General features: G+C 49.0%; 1 protein-coding gene across 1 annotated transcript in view; it reads left to right on the top strand.

Annotated features, from left to right (window-relative positions):
• Positions 1 to 16700, top strand: part of MYO18B (myosin XVIIIB) — a 170055-nt gene extending 153355 nt beyond the window's left edge. The window contains exons 41-44 of the mRNA XM_081122587.1: positions 248 to 292; positions 1604 to 1741; positions 13078 to 14323; positions 16485 to 16700. Of these exons, the coding sequence (XP_080978713.1) occupies positions 248 to 292; positions 1604 to 1741; positions 13078 to 14311 (1417 nt within the window). The 3' untranslated portion in view covers positions 14312 to 14323; positions 16485 to 16700. The remainder of the gene's footprint in view (positions 1 to 247; positions 293 to 1603; positions 1742 to 13077; positions 14324 to 16484) is intronic.
• Positions 16701 to 19680: the final 2980 nt, after the last annotated feature.

Below are 19680 nucleotides of genomic sequence, written 5' to 3'. Positions count from 1 at the left end.
TTAAACACTGAGACACCCCCCGTGGGGCTCATACTCGCGGAGTCAGCTGGGTGAGCAGCGGTCATGAATTACCAGCAGCACGTGCCCGCATTAGGTGTATTGTGCTCTGAAGGCCTTCCTGGGCTGGGTTCGATGAGAGCCTGTTGTTCAGGCCAATGACGCATGTGAGGAAGTGCGCCTGGCTGTCCAGCAGACGCCTCGCTTCCTGGCAGCGCGAAGATAACAGACTCTTTCTTCTGCCTCCTAGTGTCCAGACGACAGTGGATTGCGGTGGCGGAGGCAGGAAGGAGATGTAAGTTAACCCTGAGTAGAACTGACAGCTGACACTGAAGCCAGCAGCAAACCCCGGGCTCCCTGTGTCCAGTCTGCAGAGGGAACGTGCACACTTATTTGGGGAATTATCAGCAATGCCCATGAGAGCTTTCACTCCGTAGTCCTAACATATAGCCCTGGGAAAATAGTATTGAACTGTCCAACTTCTTTTAGACAGAGAGATGCCCAGGACTTATGATGCCACGGTCCTCCTCAAACACCTTCAATGGCTCCCTATTCCCTCAGAATAGACTTTTTAGATTGACATTTGAGCGCTGCACATTCTGACCCTTACTTCCGTGTCTGCCTGGGACTCCTATTTTCCATGTTATCCATGCTCTGTCTTTTTGTGACCTCCATACCTATGTGTATGCTGTTCCTTCCACCTAAAATTCCTTTCTCCAGGCCCTGCATGGACAGGCCCTAACCTTCAAATGAGATGTAGCTCAACGGCCCTATTTGATGTCTTCCCTCTGCTTCCAAGAAGCAAATCAAGATTCCTCTTTATTGTCCTCAGAACCTAGCTTCTGTTCTCCTCTATGGCATTGATAATTCTCTCCTTTACTTCATGATTATTTATATAGATGTCTATTCTGCTAAGATGGGTTCTTGAAGACAGAGTCAATGTTGGGTTCATGTTTATAGCTCCTTCCCATGGTGCCAGGCATGGAGCATTCTGTAAATAAATACATTTATATTTACCAGATATGTATATCAAGTGAATATATTGAACAGAAATTAAAATAACGACTGAGTGCCCACATCAATAAGAGGCCCACACAAGACTCTCCCTGTGCTGCCTGTAGAATTAGGGGGCATAAAAGTAGAGACTGTCCACACAGATTCTGGGGAAAGAGGGCAAAGAGTTAAGACCTTCATGCTTAGCATATTCCGTGAACATATCATTTGGTATAAAATTCAATGCCAGATTTACTCTAAAATTGGAGCTGCCTTGACATCCATATTAGAGTGCTTATCTTTCCAAGGAAGAGCAGTGATTAGTAGCATGGGTATTGGAACCAGAGGGGCCAGGGTTTGCACTCCAACTTCATCACTAACTAGCTGGGTGACCTTGGCCAGTTCCCAAGTTGGCCTTCCCAAATCCCATTCTCTCATCTATATAATGGGGACATCACCAGCTACCATCCCTCAGGGATGGTGTTGTGAGAATTGATTGAGGCTGTGCAAGTACAGCACTTAGCACAAGGCTTAGCAAACGTTAGGTGTGACTGTCTAGTTATTGCTGTTACTGTGGTTGTCATTGTGACAGTATCCTGCATTGTGCTTCCAGAGATAACGTCTCCGTCCTCAGCTCCCAGCCAGAGGGCAGTCTGCGGTCCTGGTTGAGTTGTACTCTGTCTGTGGCCACAGACACCATGAGGACCCCCTCTCGACAATCACCCGTCAGCAGCCACATCTTCAGCCCCAGGTAAGAGTATCTCCTTGTTGCTCTGGATGGTCTGTATCTCACAGAACCTCAGACTTTCAAGGTTGTTGTTCGATTCGCACATTTCCTCTGGCCTATGCAAGGACAGTCATGGTCGGGACAGTTTGAGATAGGACCCTGCCACTTCCTGGCTATATAACTTTAGGCAGGTCCGTTACCTTCTCTGAGCCTTCACTTCTTCATCTGAAGAATAGGAAATATAATTGTATTTATTGCCCCAAGTAGTTGAAATGATGAGGATCTACTGCAGCTCTCCATAAGGTGTAGTTTTCCAAATGACTTTAAACAGCACGGGGTGAACATTTTTTAAGTAGCTGTGTATTTATTATAGTTGCCTTCCAGCTAAGGCAAAGAACTAATGTGATAAGATAGAACAATTGCAGATGAGAGGGGCAAACCCAGACCACCCCTTGCTGACTTGAAACACGTTGCTCTGAAGCAGGGAGCTGTTTGTCTGAAAAGAAGGGCGAGAGTTTCCGCTAACCTTTTGGGCATATTCGGCAAGTGGCAAGTGTCTGGAGCAGGGCTGCTGATCATCTGATCATCCTAGGCTGAACAATATGATGTCAAAATTATCAAAGAGAGCCCCCGAGAATGGGGTGCATCTGGGTAGTTAATGAAAGCCAGGTCACCTGGTTATTTAATTAAAAACAAGGGCCTGTTTGGAGAAAGAGCGATGTCCTCTGTGAACCCCAAATGATGACGTTTTCTCTCCCGATAACTAAATACTTTGGTTTCCCCCCGACAGCCAGTGTATAAGGCAACAGAAGCAGAACTGGAGGGGGCCTCACAGAATGTGAATGTTCGTGAACTTAATCTCGGAGTTTCATAATTAGACTTGTCTTAGGGTCTTCAGCCTAAGGCTGGATGATGGCAGTGGTTTCAGTACGTGGCTGAAGGCAGAGCGTCTGGGTTCCAACCCTTTATTTACTCTTCTGCAGCTGTGAGGTTTGGAGCGAGTTGCTTAACTCCTCTGTTCGTGTTTCCTCCTGAGTAAATCCGGGTTGTTGTCAAGGTTGAGATGGTTTGGAAGCTGTTCTCCATGGTGAGCCTGGCATCTCAAAAGGGCTCATGAGAATGAGCTGCTTTGTTAGTGAATAAGCTTAATTGTTAATGCTTATTGAGTGAATACGCTTATTGATGTGACAGAGGGTCAGGAATTTGCTCAATGTCCCGCAGCAGGTAAGTGGAAGAGCTAGGATTTGAACCCTGGTTTGAATCCCTCCAAAGCCTGTTATTTGCATTTGTCACACTCCCCTGGCTCTGACATTTATCTAGGAGGTGGGTTACTTACCTGGCAAAATTTACTTTCAAAGAGCTGGCTTGTTATTAATATTAAAACTGCGTAAGGGTTATTATTCAACATTCAATATCCATTCAAAAGGTATTATTAAGAGCCTTCTGAGTGCCAGATCCCATGGCATTAAGTCCTGAAATATTTGAGCCCTGTCCTTGGACTATGTTTACAATTTAAAGATTCTAGAACTTCTGAGTTGGAAGGTACCACTGGGACCATCTAGTCTGCATAATTTGCTCATGCAGATGGAGAAAACTGAGGTCTGTGGAGGGAAATAGCCGAATTTATAGTAAGGATTGACCTAGAGTTCAGGTGCCTTGACTTCCAGCTCTTTCTGTTCATAGATTCACAAGTAATCTGCGAGTACATCCCTCTTCCAAGAACTTAAAATGTAACTGAGAATGTTAAAATCCTCTTGGCCACCACCCCAATCTCAGCCCCACCTTCCAAAGGTATTAACCATCTTTAGTTTGGTGTGTATCCTTCCATATCTTTCTCTACATATTTATTAACACACATGTTCTTGTAGTAAATACATAGCATATTTGTGGGCTTTTAAAAAACATAAGTGATATGAGGCTATATTTTGTATATTATGCTAAACCTGAATTCTTACATTGTGCTTCTCGCCCAGCAACCTTTCCTTATCAGTGCGCCTAAGCGCATCACATTCTTCTGAATTCCTGGAAAAGATCTTAAAGTTATGCCATGGTTTATTAACTATAGTCTTCTTGTTTCACTTTTAGTTGCCTCCTGGGTATTTGCTATTAACCTGTAAACCTTCCAAAAAAAACCCCAAAAACCAAAAGCACATCCTTACGAACGTGCGCAAATGGTTCCCTGCGTCAGAGGCATTTGCATTTTAAACTTGACTAGATACTAGCAGATCATCCCAGTGTCCCTTCTGTACAGTAGTGGACTCCTGTATACCCGTCTCCATATCATCTGGCACATCATGGAGCTAATAAGTGAGTCTCTTGGACATTTCCAATTTGACTGAGAAAGGTCACTCTGCAAACAAGAGAGGGAGAAAGCCATCTTCTGCCAAAAAAAATACAAGCATTCTCTGTATTATTTATAAGGGGCCGTCACCTCCAGAGAAATACAGCTAAAGCTTTATGATTTACAGCCCAGGACTCGTGGAGCCACTGATGATAAATACGGGAGCTTCTGGAGACGTGGCCCCCAGAGCAGGAGTTTATGGGCTTGGCAGTGGCGGCCACACTTGGCTCAGGAGTGTCTCTTAATGTCTGGCTACAGGTGGTGTCAGGGTTGTCCAGGGGCTGGCGTCTCAGCTGGGCCCCTGCTGGGTCCCTGCCTCTCCTTCCTGCCCTCCTGGGCCATTGCCCTGCTAGAGAGTGTTGAAGGGGCTCTTTCCACTCCATCTGAGGCTCAATGCTGGTGTCCTCACCAGACTCTGGGAGATGGGATGATCCCCATGCAAACCAGAGGAGCACTGGAAGAGGAGGGGTCTCCTCCAAGGACAGCAGGGTGCCTTACCTGGAGCCGGAGAATGAGACTGGGTAGGTTAAAAAAAAAAAAAAGCAAAGTAAATGGTCTCCATAGAGGGGAAGGTTGAATTATGGGAGTAGCAGGATCACTGGGACAGAAAATGAAGGGAGGGGAGAGAGAGAGGAGAGGGGAGGGAGGAAAGCAGGAATGTCAAGGGGAGAGGGGAGGGGGGGAGAGAAAACACGTTAGAGTGTTCGCGGCCCCTATTCAGTAGCCTTGGGAAGTCCAAATGAAATGGTGTGTGTCCTGGTCAGAGACGAAGTTTATCCCGAAATTTCAGGGACCGATCTGTCAGTACGTAATTAGTGACGCTGTGACTTGAATTTATCACCGAACGTGGCTCTCCACTGTTGCTGTTGGACGTGGACCATATTGCAGTGTGAGCGTGGAGATTATTGTATAAATTATTCTCACTCACATAATCATCGTGATTTTAATTACTGTGTAATCTTCGCTAATTACTGTTGTATGTATCATTTGCCTTGGTGCCGACGTAACATAACAGCTTTTCCTTTGGCTAAAAAAAAAATGGCATTACGACGTTTCCTTTTTCTGGGGGAAAATTGCTTTCTGTAAACATTCGCAGCCCCACACTCTTGGCTGGCGGTTCTTTAGTTTAAAAGAAAAAGATTTAGACACCACCACCGCCCCCTTCTCAGCCCCCTGTTGATTTTTATTTGCAATAAGGCTGGTTTGAATTAATAAAAAGGTCTAAATTACAGGGTATTGTTTTAAAAATAAAGTTGTGTTGCTTTCAAGGGAAGGCAATTACTTCCACGGAAGTGAAAGCCAAGGATGGGTCACGTGAAGCCGGATTCAATGATTAGATAAGACTTCTTTGTAATTAGTTCATTAATTATGTAAATATGAATGGATGGTACTTAGCATTGAAAACAGCTTGTTCTCAAAGTAGGTTAAGCATCCATGCTAATCTCATTTCAATAGTACATTTATTTACAGGTCCCTGCGTTCTTAGAACCAGAGCTCAGGATCATTTAAATTTTTCCTGAAGGTACTTAGTGAAAGGGCCTCTCATGGATATGATTTTATGCCTTCATAAAAGACAAAAGGAGCCTTTTCCCTTTTCTCAGTATTAGGAAGACTAGTGGAAAAGATGTTGAAACTGAGTAAGTGGAAATGTTCAAAGCAAACACATCAACCTTGGACCCAAGGCCTGAGCAAGTGAATATTAGTCGTGTCACAGTTTTGGTTTTAACTTGCAAGTTCCTGATAAATAAACCTTTCATGCACTGATATGTTCATTTAGATATGTTCTTTGGTGAAATGTTTGAAGTATTTTGCCCATTATTTTTTTCTTTTGGGGCTATCTCTTTCTTTTTAATTGATTTGTAGAAGTTCTTAATATATTCTAGATACAAGTCCTTTCTTGACTATGTGAATCTACTCCCATTGAGTGGTTTGCCTTTTTAACTCTCCTAATGGTTTATTTTGACAAACAGAAGTTTTCCATTTTAATGTAACCAGATTTAGAATTTGTTTCCTTTATGGTTGGCACTTTTAATATCTTGTTGCAGAATTATTTGCCTACTCCCAAGTCACAAAAATATCTCCTATGTTTTCTTGCAAAAGTTGTATTGATTTAACTTTTATATCTAGATATACAATTCATTGGGAAGTGATATTTATTTATGGTGTGAGGTAGGGATTAAGATTCATTTCCATATGAATATCCAGTTGGTTCAGCATAAGTATTTTAAAGTAAATATTTTCCACATTTCATGATAGTAGCTTTAGACTCTATTCCATTTTATTTCTTGTTTATTCAAGAGCTGATTTAACATGGCCTTAATTAATGTAGCTTTATATAGTAAGTCTTGATATTCAGAAGTGTATATTTCTTAGATTAGTTCCTCTTCCCCAGGATTAGCAAATGACTCTAAATTCTGGCTGCTTTGGTGACTCTCCAATGCCTTTAAATTTAAATTTAGCCTTTCTAGTTTTTCTAAGTGAAGATTTTCTCTGACACAGCTAGTCGGTTATATCTGGAAGCTGAAGGCTAAGCTAGACATTTTTACCCTTTGCCAAGTAGACATTTCTTCCTTAGTTTCTATGCTCTAGAGGACATTAACATTCAGGTGTATTTCCTTCCAGTCATAACTTGGTGAATCAACTTGGTGTAGTTAAGAGTTTAAGCTTCTTAACTACAAGGGTTATTCATTTCTATATCAACAGCATCTGGCATCATGGCATTCAAGAAATGATTCTGGGTGGATGTAAAGAGGGACAGATGACTGGATGGATGGATGGATGGATGGATGGATGGATGGATGGATGGATGGATGAATGGATGGATAATTTTCATTTATTTAAAATTGCATTTTCTTGAGGAACTGGATGCTTCTATGAATAAGTCTGAGATTTTATGTGGCTATAGCTATTATACCACATTCAGCGAGGCAACATCTGTGCATGGAAAATGTAAGAATGTATTGAAAATCTATTTAAAATACACTGAACCCAAGTTGAACACCTTTCCAATTAGAGATTTTAATTACTTGACATGCCCAGTTTGTTCTTTCGAAACATTATGGAAACTATCAGAAGGTAAAAGGCTGACATTTTAGAGCCAGTACTTTCACTCTCTCATCAGAGTGTGAGCTAGGAAGTTCTCCTCCTTTCTCTGTTTCTCCAGGTGTAGAACGAGGGGCTCAGACTAGATGAAGTTCTAGCTCCCTCTCAATTCTGATATTCTAGAAGTTTATAAAATTCTCTAGAAATAAAACCATGCTCTTAGCTTGAGTTTGAGCATAGGAGGAGTTCACTTTAGATTGTGAATTGGAAGTTGGTTTTGAGTCTCTTTTATGCCCAGAGGAGGACATTGGCTGGCTTGACAAGTAGGGCTTCAGGGTTGAATTAAGTGGCCAGATGAGGCAGATGGAGCCTTTTGTTCATTCTTTCAGCACTTCCACAACCCCTCATCTTTCCATCCCTCCATTCCTTTAGTCTTTCCATTCCATGAGCTTTCTGTGAAGCACTCTTCTAATACTGGGTGTTCATAAAAGAAAAACATAGTCTAGTTCAGAACTAACAGTCCTGTTGGAAGATGCAAATAAGTAGACAAGCAATTTTAATACAGAGAGATGGGGACACACAGGGGAATTATGGGCAGAGGAGACCCCTGTCCCATCCTGGGAGGTGGCAGAAGACTTTCTAGAGGAGGCTACTGTTGGGCTGAACATTGAAGGTTAAAAGTGTTTGCTTTTTAAGTAATATATAGAGCAAGTGGTTTCTCAGAATCACCTGTAACGTATCACGTCCTTCCCCTTTCCCTCACTCCCTCCTTCCTTCTTTCTTCCTCTTTTTTTTAAACAAAGGTGTCTGGGCACCAAAGTCTATTAGCATCCGCCTTACTTTGACAATGACAAATGATTTTTCGTATTCACTTCGTTTCTGTCTTTACTGCCTTATCTACTTCTCTATATATCTAGACGCATTTTTATGCTAAACAACGTGAAAGTTGCCGGAAAACATCATGCCAGTTCTCTTTAAATAATCCCCCGTCTTTCTTCCAAGGAGAAGGGCTTCCTTAACTACGGCATCGCTATCACACCCGAGGAAATGAACAATCCATAATATTGTCCAAGATCCCAACATTCATATTACCCCATTTGTCCTAAAGGTGTCTTGTATCATTGTATTTTTTTTTTTAAAAGAAGGATCTTATTAAGAATACAACACATTGCATTTGGTTGTTTTGTTTCTTTGACTTCTCTCTTTTATAAAAAAAAATAGACTGTTTTTTGGAGAAGTTTTAGACCTATAGAAAAAATTGCACAGCAAGTACAGAGAGTGTCCACATACCCCTTCTTCCTACACAATTTTCTCTATTCCTAACATCTTGCATTCATCCTAAGTCTCTTTTAAGCTAGAATGTTCCCCTTTCTTCCCCCTCCCCCATTGAAATAGATTTTTTTGGTAGAATTCCAGGTGTGATCCTGATGGGCAGCTGTGTCCTAGTCTAAATCCATGGGTCCTGGTACCTGGTGATCAGTAAGAATATGTGGAGGAGAGTAGGACAGGAGATACGCGGGTGGGCATCCACTGAGGGCGGCTCACTGGATTGGTTTCTGAAAACTGCCAAGGTCTCGGCACCCACTTAGGATCAGAGAGAACAGCAAGGAAGGCTTGAGGGTTGTCTTGTCTCATAAAAATACCGTGTCATCAGGCATAGAGGATATTTAGAGAGTCTGTTTTCTGACTCAAGTCTCTGCACGTTCAGACCCGGAGTGACCAGGCCGAGGGACTGGGTGCCGCTCGTTTCTCCACTTCCTCTGCTCCCTGGGTCATCCCATCCCATGGCTGTTCCTCATGTCAGGTCTTCTCTTTTATCGGGTGGCCTTCCCAAGTCCTGTTTCCCCGCCTCTGAAATCTAGACATCTCCCCTCAGTTCTCAAGGGTTTTGCAGATTGAATAAGCCAGTAACTGGTAGGAAGGATGGTCTCCACCTGTTTAGTGTCTTCTTTCAGCCCAAATCCTACCGTCTTCCAAAAGCCTGGCTCACCCACCGCCTCCAGGAAGGCTGTGCACACAGGCCCCAGCACCTGCTCTCCCCCCGACAGCGTCCTGTGCGCGTGCAGCCCGTGGTTCGGTTTACTGCAACTTCCTGCCCTGCTGATTTTTCTCCCCGGGTTTACGCAGCCTCCACAGCTACAGCGTGTCTCCAGGAGGGACAGGCGGCCCGTCTTCCGCCTGTGACCGTGTGTAGTTAGCATCGTGTAGAGTTAGACCCAGGTGAGAGCCTCGGCTCTGCTGCTTCCTGTCAAGCCCACTTGCCTCTCCGGGCCTCAGTGTCCTCATCTATCAAATGGGTTAATAAGGGCCAGCGGAGCAGAGTGGTCAGGAGGCATGGATCCCGGAGGTGGACTCCTTGCTTTAAATCCACATTTTCCCGTTTATCACAGGACAAATTACTTCCCTTTCTGAGCCTCATCTGTGAAATGGTGAGATGACCACAGTGTCTGCTTTAGAGGACTGTCGGGAAGATAAAATGAGTGCCGTCCACAAAGCCTAAAAGCACCGTGCACGGCGGCTGCTATCATGCAGGATTTACCTGCCCCTCTCGGGGCTTAGTCGGTGTCTCCTGCCCTCTCTGCACAGTTTTGGGCACCACGTCAAGTTGAATCACAGGCTATCAATTGTTGTGTTGGACTTGGTTACAAAACCTTCAGTCCATCTTGAAAGGACATCTGGCTTCCCATCCCAGGCCTCGCCGGTATTAAAGAACATCAATACATTTTTAATTTCCTCTTTAATTCCAGGGTGTGGATGAAGAATGGGGGTGACAACACGCCTTTGGGGATGATTCATGGTGTCATTAAAACCTTCCTTGAGTTTCCTGTAGTTGCGCTTGGCCCCGGCTCTGCCCAGACTCTCAGACCTGGAAATTGTGTTTTTTGCTGCATGATTGGGTCTGATGCCAGTGAATCCAGCATCTCCTTCGCTCGGACCTCTCTCTTTTGGTTCATTATGTATCAGAGGATTTGGGGAGATATACACGTAGAGATGTGCATTCAGATGGTTGAGGTTTCTACTCGGCTCTCTACCTGGAAGGCGTGTGATGTCAGGGAAGGAAAAAGCATGAGCTTCAGATCTGGCCCAGCAGGGTGCAAATCCAGGCCTGCCACTTAGCAGTGTGACCTTGAGCTAGGAAGGGACAGAGCCAGGATGTGAACCCAGACCTGTCTGCTTCTGAAGCTCGTGTTCTTAGCCTTGCAGGTCGGAAGGAGTGGAAATTCCAGTGTATCTGGATGCTCATATCTTGATTTACCCAGTAGGCCTTCATCAGCGTAAGCCACCCATACTTTTAGAGCATTTTCATATATATTCTCTTGTTCATCAATTCACTTAATAAGTATTGATTGGATACCTACTATGTGGCAGACACCAGAGCTTCACTCATTCATCCAGCATACACTTATTGAGTACCTACTATGTGCTAGAGGGCTCAAGAGTCACGCACTCATTCAATACCTATTTACTAAAAACATACTGTGGCGCTTCACTCATTCATTTAGCACGTTTGTTGAGTACCTACTATGTGCACAGAGATTGAGATTCAGTCATTTGTCAATACATGTTTATTGAGCACCTACTATGCGCCAGGACACGGTTCTAGGCACCAGCGTATAGGCATCCCTGCTCTCCTGGAGTTCAAATATCCACAACATTTCCCCTACCTTACAGCTAAGGAAACTGAGGCTAAGAGAAGTTAGGTGGCTATCCTAAGGCTATATGGCTTGTAAGTGGCAGAAGCAGACCAGGCTGCAAGCGACAAATGTTATCTGGGCAAGGAGATCATCTCAACCCCGAATCACATCACAGGGCACAGAGGGAGTTTACAGAGGACAGTGCCACTGGCTGTGGGGTCGGCTAACCTGGGGTTGGAACCTCTCTCTGTCACTGGCACACTGCAGATGCTCAGCCGGGGGGGCTGTTGTGACAACCATTGGCTGCCCCTCCACTCCATTATGAACCGGCCCGGCAACATTGTGGCAGGATCTCGGGGATGCCTGAGGGCTCCCGGTTATAGCAGGTACACGAGAAGGCTGTTCCATTGTGGGTAGACTGAAGGGCAGGCAGGAGAAGCCCCCCAGATGTTTCTGGAGTCTCTGCCTAGAGAATCACAATGCCCCACCTAGCATCTGTCCATACCCGTCTCGCAGCGACTCTGAGAGCCTTCTATCCATCATCTGTCCCCCTGGCCAAGGCTCTGCAAGGCAGGCGCGGTGACATCTCGGTTATCTACCAGCCATCCATCACGCGAGGCCGATGGGGGGAGTTCCACCTGAGCCCAGCCGTCCACCGAGGCTCCGCCTGGCCCCGGGCTGAAGGCAGCGGGGTGTGTTTGAAATTTCCAGAGCTGGGACAGAAATAGAGAGGACCACCCTGTCTCAGACAGCCAAACTGGGACCCTCACCCTGAGAGTATATATCAGGTAGTCATTTAATACCCATAATAACCCCAAGAGGTGGTTGCTGGTATTTATTCCCGTTTTACAGGTTGACAAACTGAGAGTCAAAGAGGTTCAGCCACTCATACCAAATCACCCAGGCAGAGCTGGGATTCGGGAACTCTAGAATCGCCACTTTTATCTGTAATGCTTTTCCTCGGGTCCATATTCCAGGCACCTTCCTGGGTAAACTCAGCCACACTGATGGAGCTGGATCTTTCAAGAGGTTCCCTCCCTTGACCCCCAAAAGGAGATGGGCATTACAATCATATATCAGAAGGGGTGTTGGAACCTCGCTGTTCAGCAAATGAGGGAGACCTCAAGATCAAGGTCCCTCAATGGGCCTGCCATCCGACTCCCAGTTCATTGCTCTCCGCCCAGACACAGGGCTGGCCCGTGACAACCCCTCCAAGGGCACGTTCAAACCTCAGGGCCCTGAGCCTCACACTTCCTGGCCCGGGAATGAAATGCGGGGCCCCTTTCGGCAGGATGGGTGTCAGGAGGAGCAGGAACCTCTCCGCTCCTCCTCCCACTGCTGCTCCTGTATGTCCGCTTCCCGCCCTGTCTGGGCACCCACAGCCCTGTCCTGGAGGCGGGAGCGGGGGCGAGCGGGATGGCAGAGTCCCAGGCGATTCTGCGACAGGAGCCCTCGATGCCGCCACCCCACGCGGCAGGCGATGGATGAGACTGAGCACCCACGACCCATCCATCACACCGGCTCCCTTCAGGGGCCCGGGCAGGACGGAAATGACTTCTGTCAGCCCTGTGCCCCGGCAGCGCCAAGCTGTTTATTAAAAATAGAAAGACTGAGAATGCCATCTTGCCGTGCATTAGCGGAGCGGTTCCAAAGCAGTGATGTTGACAAACATGCTTTCAGGTGATCAGAAAGGAGCCCTTCCGCTCCTTCCCGGCCCGTGTCCAGCTGCGACGGAGATGGAAGCTGACAGCCCAGAAATGGGAAAGGAGGCCGCTGCTCCGGGCAGACTGTGGGGCTTTTGTTTTAGCACATGGGGGCCAACCCTTCTTAGAAATGATAAGACACAAGGTCACCCGCCCATCCGTTCTCTGTTCATCACAGAGCGTCCCTCCAAGGTGCATAGTGGGGTCATCGGCTTTCAGAAGCCCTTCTGACTGTCCTGTGGGCTTGTCCCTGGATAAATAAGTAACCTCCTGCAGGTCTCCCTGCGTCTTCAAAAAGCGAATGACTTATTCCAGTCGGCTCTGGGACGTAGGGCCCATCACGGCAGATACGATGCCCCATAAATCTAAGTCATCCATCCCGGCTGCGGTTTTAATCGACGCGAACGTACTTAGCTGGGTTTAATTATAGACAGAAATTGCATTTCAGAGAGCAACGCGAAGTCACTTACACGGCTTGCATCTGCGCATTAAATCACGCCGTTCACTTGAGGATGCGGTGGGGACGGCATTTCCAAAGACAAATAATGTCAGGGCCTGTGCTTAGCGGCTCTCGCGCCACTTACCCGAACTGTGTGAATTGCACGATGCCTACCGACTGCGTGTTTCTTGTTGGCACAGGACAAACGAGGAGGCGGGCGACGCTGAGAGAACCCAGCAGGTGCCGGCCCTGAGCGGAGCCCGGGGCGTCCCTGGCAAGACCACGGGGGACAAGTCCCTTTCTCCCCTTTCCCTCCGCCAGCAGAAGTACTGCCATTTTGGGGGCGGCGAAGAGTGTGACGTCCAGAGAAAGCCCCCAGAGAGATTAGGAGCTCTGTCTCCTTCCCCATCTCCCCGGGGGACAGACACCCCCCCGGGGTCCAGGGAGAAGCTGCCGAGTCCTTCGGCCGCCCTGTCGGAGTTTGTGGGCGGGCTCCGGAGGAAGCGGGCTCAGAGGGGCCAGGGGCCGGCGCTGGGCCTGGAGGACTGGCCCACCCTCCCCATCTACCAGACCACCGGGGCGTCCACGCTGAGGAGGGCCAGGGCGGGCAGCGATGAGGGCCGCCTCGCGCTGAGGTCTGGGGCGAAGTCCCCCCTGGAAACGGAGGACTCGGCCGAGGCATCGGCCGGCCTCCTGCGGTCCACCAGCCTGAAGTGCATCTCCTCCCAGAGCGGGGAGGGCACCCCGCTGCACCCCCAGAAGCTGAAGACCCGGTTCAGTTCCTGCGAGTCCCTCTTAGAATCGGCGCCAGGCTCGGCGAGGAAACTGAGCTCCCCCTCCAGCCCCAGGGACACACTCTTGTCGCCCACGCTGTGTCCCCGGAGGCGCTGCCTGGAGTCATCCCTGGACGACGCGGGCTGTCCAGACCTGGGGAAGGAGCCGCTCGTCTTCCAGAATCGCCAGTTTGCCCACCTCATGGGGGAACCTCTGGGCAGCGACCCCTTCAGCTGGAAAGTCCCAAGCCTCAACTACGAACGCAAGGCCAAGGTGGACTTCGATGACTTCCTCCCGGCCATCCGGAAGCCCGGGACTTCCAGGCCCTCGGCCGGAGCAGCCAAAGACGCGCAAGACAGTCCGCGGCGTTCGAGCGTCCACTTCGAGACGGAAGAGGCCGACCGGACCTTTCTCTCAGGGATCAAGACCATTTTGAAAAAGAGCCCGGAGTCCAAGGAGGACCCCGCTCACCTCTCCGACTCTTCCTCTTCTAGCTCCATCGCGTCCTTCAAAAGCGCCGACAGTGTCAAGAGCCGGCCAAGGATCCCGCGGCTGGAGGGCGACGGTGGCGAGCGGATGTCCCCCGGTGACAGGGAGCCGGACACGGGGAGGAAACAGGAGGACGTGGAGAGCATTATGAAGAAGTATCTGCAGAAGTAGGAACCAGCTCAGGTAAAAGTGCCGTCCGGGTCGTCTCGGGGGGGAAATGGAATGAGACCGTCCACCCGGGCCTGACAGCCGAGAGGAAATTAGCTGCTTCTACTGCTTTTAATGCTGAGGCTGATTTCTCTTAAGGATGAAGGTTTGTGGAGGTTTCAGCTCATCAGAGACCCTCTGCCAGCTGCCACCTGTTTCTTTGCTCTTTAAAATGCAGACACATTGGGGAGCAAGAAGGACCTGGGGGCAATGCTAAAGGAGGTGCTGGGCTTTTACGGCCCCCGCCAACCCTGGTCTTGTTTGTTTCCAATGCACCATTCTCCTGAATGGAGGTGCTGTGGTGTCCTTGTGTCCCACAGTGATAGGGATCGTGGTGAGAGGGTCAGGCCAAGGGTGGAAGAAGCCTTGAGAAGAGTGGAGTCCAAGTCCCGCATTAAACATCCAGAAATAAACTGAGGCCCAAAGGTCACGGAGCAGCGATGCTTCTGTCTGCCTTCTCGCCTCCTTCCAGTCCTGACCCTGGCGCTTCTCTGGGAAACAGGCAGGGAGAGGACTGTCTGTGAATAATCGCTGCCTTTTATCGAGGGTATATAAATATCACGTAGTCATTTAGCACCCACAGTAACCCCAAGAGGTGGCTGCTGGTATTTACTCCCATTTCACAGGTTGACAAACTGAGAATCAAAGAGGTTCAGCCCCTCGTGCCAAATCATGCCGGTAGAGCTGGGATTCAGAAACTCCAGAATCACCACTTTTATCTGTAATGCTTTTCCTCGGGTCCATATTCCAGGCATCTTCCTGGGTAAACTCAGCCGCACTGACGGGGCTGGATCTTTAAAGAGGTTCCCTCCATTGACCCCCAAAAGGAGGCAGATGTTACAATCATAGATCAAAAGGAGTGTTGGAGCCTCACTGTTGAACAAATGAGGAAGACCTCAAGATCTAGGTCCCTCGGTGGGCCTGCCATCAACCCAGCCACCCTGACTCCCAGTTCATTGCTCTCCGCCCAGACACAGGGCTGGCCCTTGACAACCCCTCCAAGGGCACGTTCAAACCTCAGGGCCCTGAACGTCACACTTCGTGGCCCCTGACCGAAATGCGGAGCCCCTTTCGGCAGGATGGGTGTTGGAGGAGTAGGAACCTCCCTCCGGGTTCAGACACAATACAAACCCACGGACCAGTGGCAGTCCACGGCCACAGTCCTTTCCTCTTATCAAGTCTCAGGGCTCACAGCCGCTGCAGGCTCAGCTGCAGGTGGGCTCAGCCAGGGCCTGGCCTCAGCCCCCAGCCCCAGCCCCCAGCCCTCCTCCCACAGGCGCCCTGGACAGAAACAAGCCGCGAACCACGCGCTCCCCTCCTAGAGACCTGCTACTTTGCGAGGCCCCATCAGCCCATCAAAAAGCCATTGCCCCTTCCGTGGAGATGGTCTCGGATGTTTCTGAGCAAATTAATTTGACTTTACATGGCCTTCTCTCTGCTCTCAATTACCAAGGAGAGATCTGATATTCATTTACATTATTGTGCTCCCGGGGACACGGAACACAGTTTCAAAGGCCACGTAAAGGGCACGCGTCCAGAAGGGGAGCAGCCCTTAGCAGAAGTCGACGCAGAACATCTTGTCTCTGCCATTTCTTCTTACACTCAAGTTCCCTTCCCCCTCCCGGCGCTGCTCCCTGTGACAACAGGGCACCTGCCTGAGAGCGCGTCTGCCCGACTGCCCGGCTGGAGTCTGGAACTAGATAGTACAGCCCATTCCCCGGGATGCTCGTGTATTACGGGATTGGGGACCAAAAAGCTCGGTTCTTTCCGTCTCTGGCCACGAGACCTTGGGCAGCCGGTGTGACTTGGCTGAGCATCTGCGCTCTCAGCTGGAAAGTGGAGGTAATAATACCGGCTAGTGCAGTAACGTCGTGAGTCAGGTGGGAATGCGAGGGATCCCGGGGACAGAGCCCCACCCCGCTGGCTGCACTAAATGTCAGGTTACCCTGCCCTGGGAGCCCTGTCCCTGCCTCCCGCCACTTGTTTCCCGTCTGCCACCCACACACCTTCATTCCTCTCGGTCGCATCTCTGCAGGAGTGCCACCTGGGAATATGGGCCTCCCCCAACTTGCCCTGTCCTCACCAGGACACACAGCCTGTGTCCCATTGGTCAGCTCTGACCTCCATTTGTTTCCAGCCTCCTGAGATGCACCGCCCTTGAGGACTTCCCGACTCTGCAGAGAGAGACCGGCCCAGCCTCCCCAGGGGCCCTCAGGCCCGAGACGGCGATACAGCGAGCATGGCCGCCCTCAAGAGGAGAGGGGGCCCCAGCAGAGGCCTCTCCCACGGGGCGCGGGGCTCCCAGCGCGCTTGGTCTGCACAAAATAAAGTGTTGGCTCCTTGGCATCTTCGCCTTCTCTCTCTTCTGTGATTCTGTTCCCTGGGACTCTGGGCGTGGGGTCGGGGATGGGGCGTGATGGGCTGCAGCTGGGGGCAGAAGGGTTCTGAGGAATGGAACCAACCCAGACTCTTTGTAGTTTTGGGTGACATACTGTTACTTCTCCCCCTATATGTCTACGTGCAATGGTCTTGTGCCTTCTCTTTATTTGGCCAGGTTTAGCACAAGCGTCACCTCCTCCAGGAAGTCTTCCCTGATTAGCCAAACTGAAACAGCTTCTCCATTCTCCCTCGATTTCCATACTTAACCTCTATCATGGTTCCCTTATCTACTTGCTTTCTACCTTGTGTGTACATGTGTGGGCAAGCACCCAAGAAATTTTGATGAAGGAAGGAAGGAACCAATGAACAAATTAATGAGCCTATACACGCTGACCTTGAGCAGTTCACCAAACCCCTCTGGACCTGGTTTCTCCTTCAGGAATAAGGGGTGGGAGGGAAGACTCTGATTTTAGAGCCTGGGCCATAGACGCACCAGGACAGAGGCGATGCTGCCTAAGGAGTCCCACCGTATCCACAGTTTCGTTTTTGGAGGTTTCAGTTACCCGGGGTCCAAAAATATTAAATGGAAAATTCCAGAAATAAACAGTTCTTAACTGTTTGTTCCTGAGTAGTGTGCTGGCATCTCGTGCCCCCCACGCCTGCTCTGTCCTACCCAGGACATGACTCATCCCCTTCTCCCCACTGTGCACCCTCCCCTCTCAGGAGGCACTGAAATGATGGCCCAGTTATCGGATCGACTGTCACAGCATCGCAGCCCTTGTGTCCAGGTCACCCTTATAGCAGCCTAATGCTCTGTCACAACGCCTGCGTCATTCACTGCCCCTCACCTTAATCACATAGGCACTGTGTCATCTCACGTCTCACGTCATCATCCGAAGAAGGGTGAGAAAAGTACAGTAAGATAGAGAATCTACATTGGGTAACTTTCATGACAGTGTATTGTTAGAGTTCTGATTTGTTATTAGTTGTTAATTTCTTGTGCCTAATTTATAAATTGAACTTCATCATAGGCGTGTATGTCTAGGAAAAATCATAGTATGTAGAAGGATCGGTACTATCCACAGTTTCAGGCACCCCCTGGGGACCTTAGACCATATCCCCCATGATAAGGGAGGGCTCCTGTATTTTACAGATGAGGAAACTGAGGCTCGGGAAGACCAGGTGGTGACCGAGTTAGCAATGAAGGACCTGGGATCGGAGGTCAGAGCTCTGGACTCCCAATTCAGTGCTCTTCCTAAGATGGTCACTCTGCCTTCTTCATTGTCATGGCCTGGTCATCTGGCCAGTTTGGGGAGGGGCTAAAAGGCAGGGACACCCTAAACCAGGGCCCAGCCCTAACAGTCATTCAGCTCCGATCTCAAGCAACCTCCCTCAAAGGAGGGGAGGGATGGGCAGGGTGGGGGGACAGCTCCACGGTTGCCCAGCCAGCTCTACTGACTTCCAAGGAACCCAATTTCATGCCTACTGGGTAGAGCGACTTGTACCAAATTGACATGCCATGAGATGCCATCGGATAGATTTAAATATAGATTTAAATGTGTCCTTTCCAACAAAGAGAGAGGTGACTGAAATTATTCTTGCCTTGGGTGGCTCATCGGCAGCAGGTGTCAGGCATCTCCCTCGGAGCTGGGCGGGCGCCGTGGCTCACAGTGGTCCCTGGACTGCTGCCCCCCCCCCCGACCTGTGCACGGGGATCCCCAAGACGAGCTTGGAGGGCAGGGGCCGGGCGGAGGGGCAGATGCTGCGGGCAGGGCCGTGTCTTCCTGCCCTTGTCCCTTCGGTTCCCAGCCTCGCCTGTCCCCAGGTGGGAGGCACCAGGAAGCGGTCAGCACCTGCGTCTCTGATGATTAGTGACATTGAGCATCTTCTGGTCCGTCCGTCGGCCATCTGTATGTCCTCTTTGGAGAAGTGTCTATTTCGATCCTTTGCCCATTTGTTAATTGGATTGTTGTTTGTCTTCTTAGTGTTGAGTGGTCCAAGTTCTTTATATATTTTTTTGGAAATTAACCCTTTATCGGGTGTATCATGGGCAAATATGTTCTGCCATTCAGTGGGCTCCCTTCCCGTTTCGTTGATGGGTTCTCTTGCTAAGGGGGGTGGGGGACACGGGGGCGGAAAGAGACTTTGCTTGGGGCGATGGATGCCCGATGCAGCGTGCAGATGATGTTTTGTTGAGTTGTACACCTGAAACCAGTATGGTTTTGTGGACCAATGTGGCCCCCAAAATTTCAATTTAAAATATAAATGGAATCGATTTTGCTGTTCCATTGATTTTGACCAATGCCAATCAAATCAGAACATTTAGTCACCCCAGAAAGTCCCCTCATGCCTTCCTGGTCAACTCTCTCCCCTCCCCCAAGCAACCACCATCCTGATCTGTATCACCGTAGGTTAGTTTTGCCTGTCTTTGAATTTAATATAAATGAGATCACACCAAATATACTTCTCTGTGTGTGTGCAGCCTTCTTCCACTAAGCAAAGCGCTTTTGAGATCCGTCTGTTATCGGATGACTCCGTAGTTCAAGGTCTGTCTTTTCTGAGTAATACTTCATTGTCCAGAGATACCACAATCTCTCTGGTCTCTTTTCCTGGAGGTGAATATTGAGGCTGTTTTCATCCCGGGGGCTGTTCCACAAAGAGCTGCCGCGAACATTTGCATTCGAAGCTTTTTAGGGACGTTTATTTTCCTTTCTCTGGGATAAATACCGGGAAACGGATTGCTGGGCCATGGGGTCAATGTGTTTAACTTCTTGAGAAGTCGCCAAGCGGTTTCCCAAAGCGATCGAGCCGGTTTGCCTTCCCACCAGCAGCGTGGGAGGGTCCCAGCGCCCCCCACTCTCCCCCACATTCAGCGCAGTTGCTCATTTAATTATAGCCATTCTGGTGGGCGTGTAGCAGCATCTCATTGTGATTTTAACTGGCATTCTCTGTTG

This window comes from Miniopterus schreibersii (assembly GCF_964146895.1).
Source record: "Miniopterus schreibersii genome assembly, chromosome: 20".
NCBI lineage: Eukaryota > Metazoa > Chordata > Mammalia > Chiroptera > Miniopteridae > Miniopterus > Miniopterus schreibersii.
The sequence above is the reverse complement of the archived record's forward strand: the minus strand, read 5'-3'. Positions and strand labels throughout refer to the sequence as shown.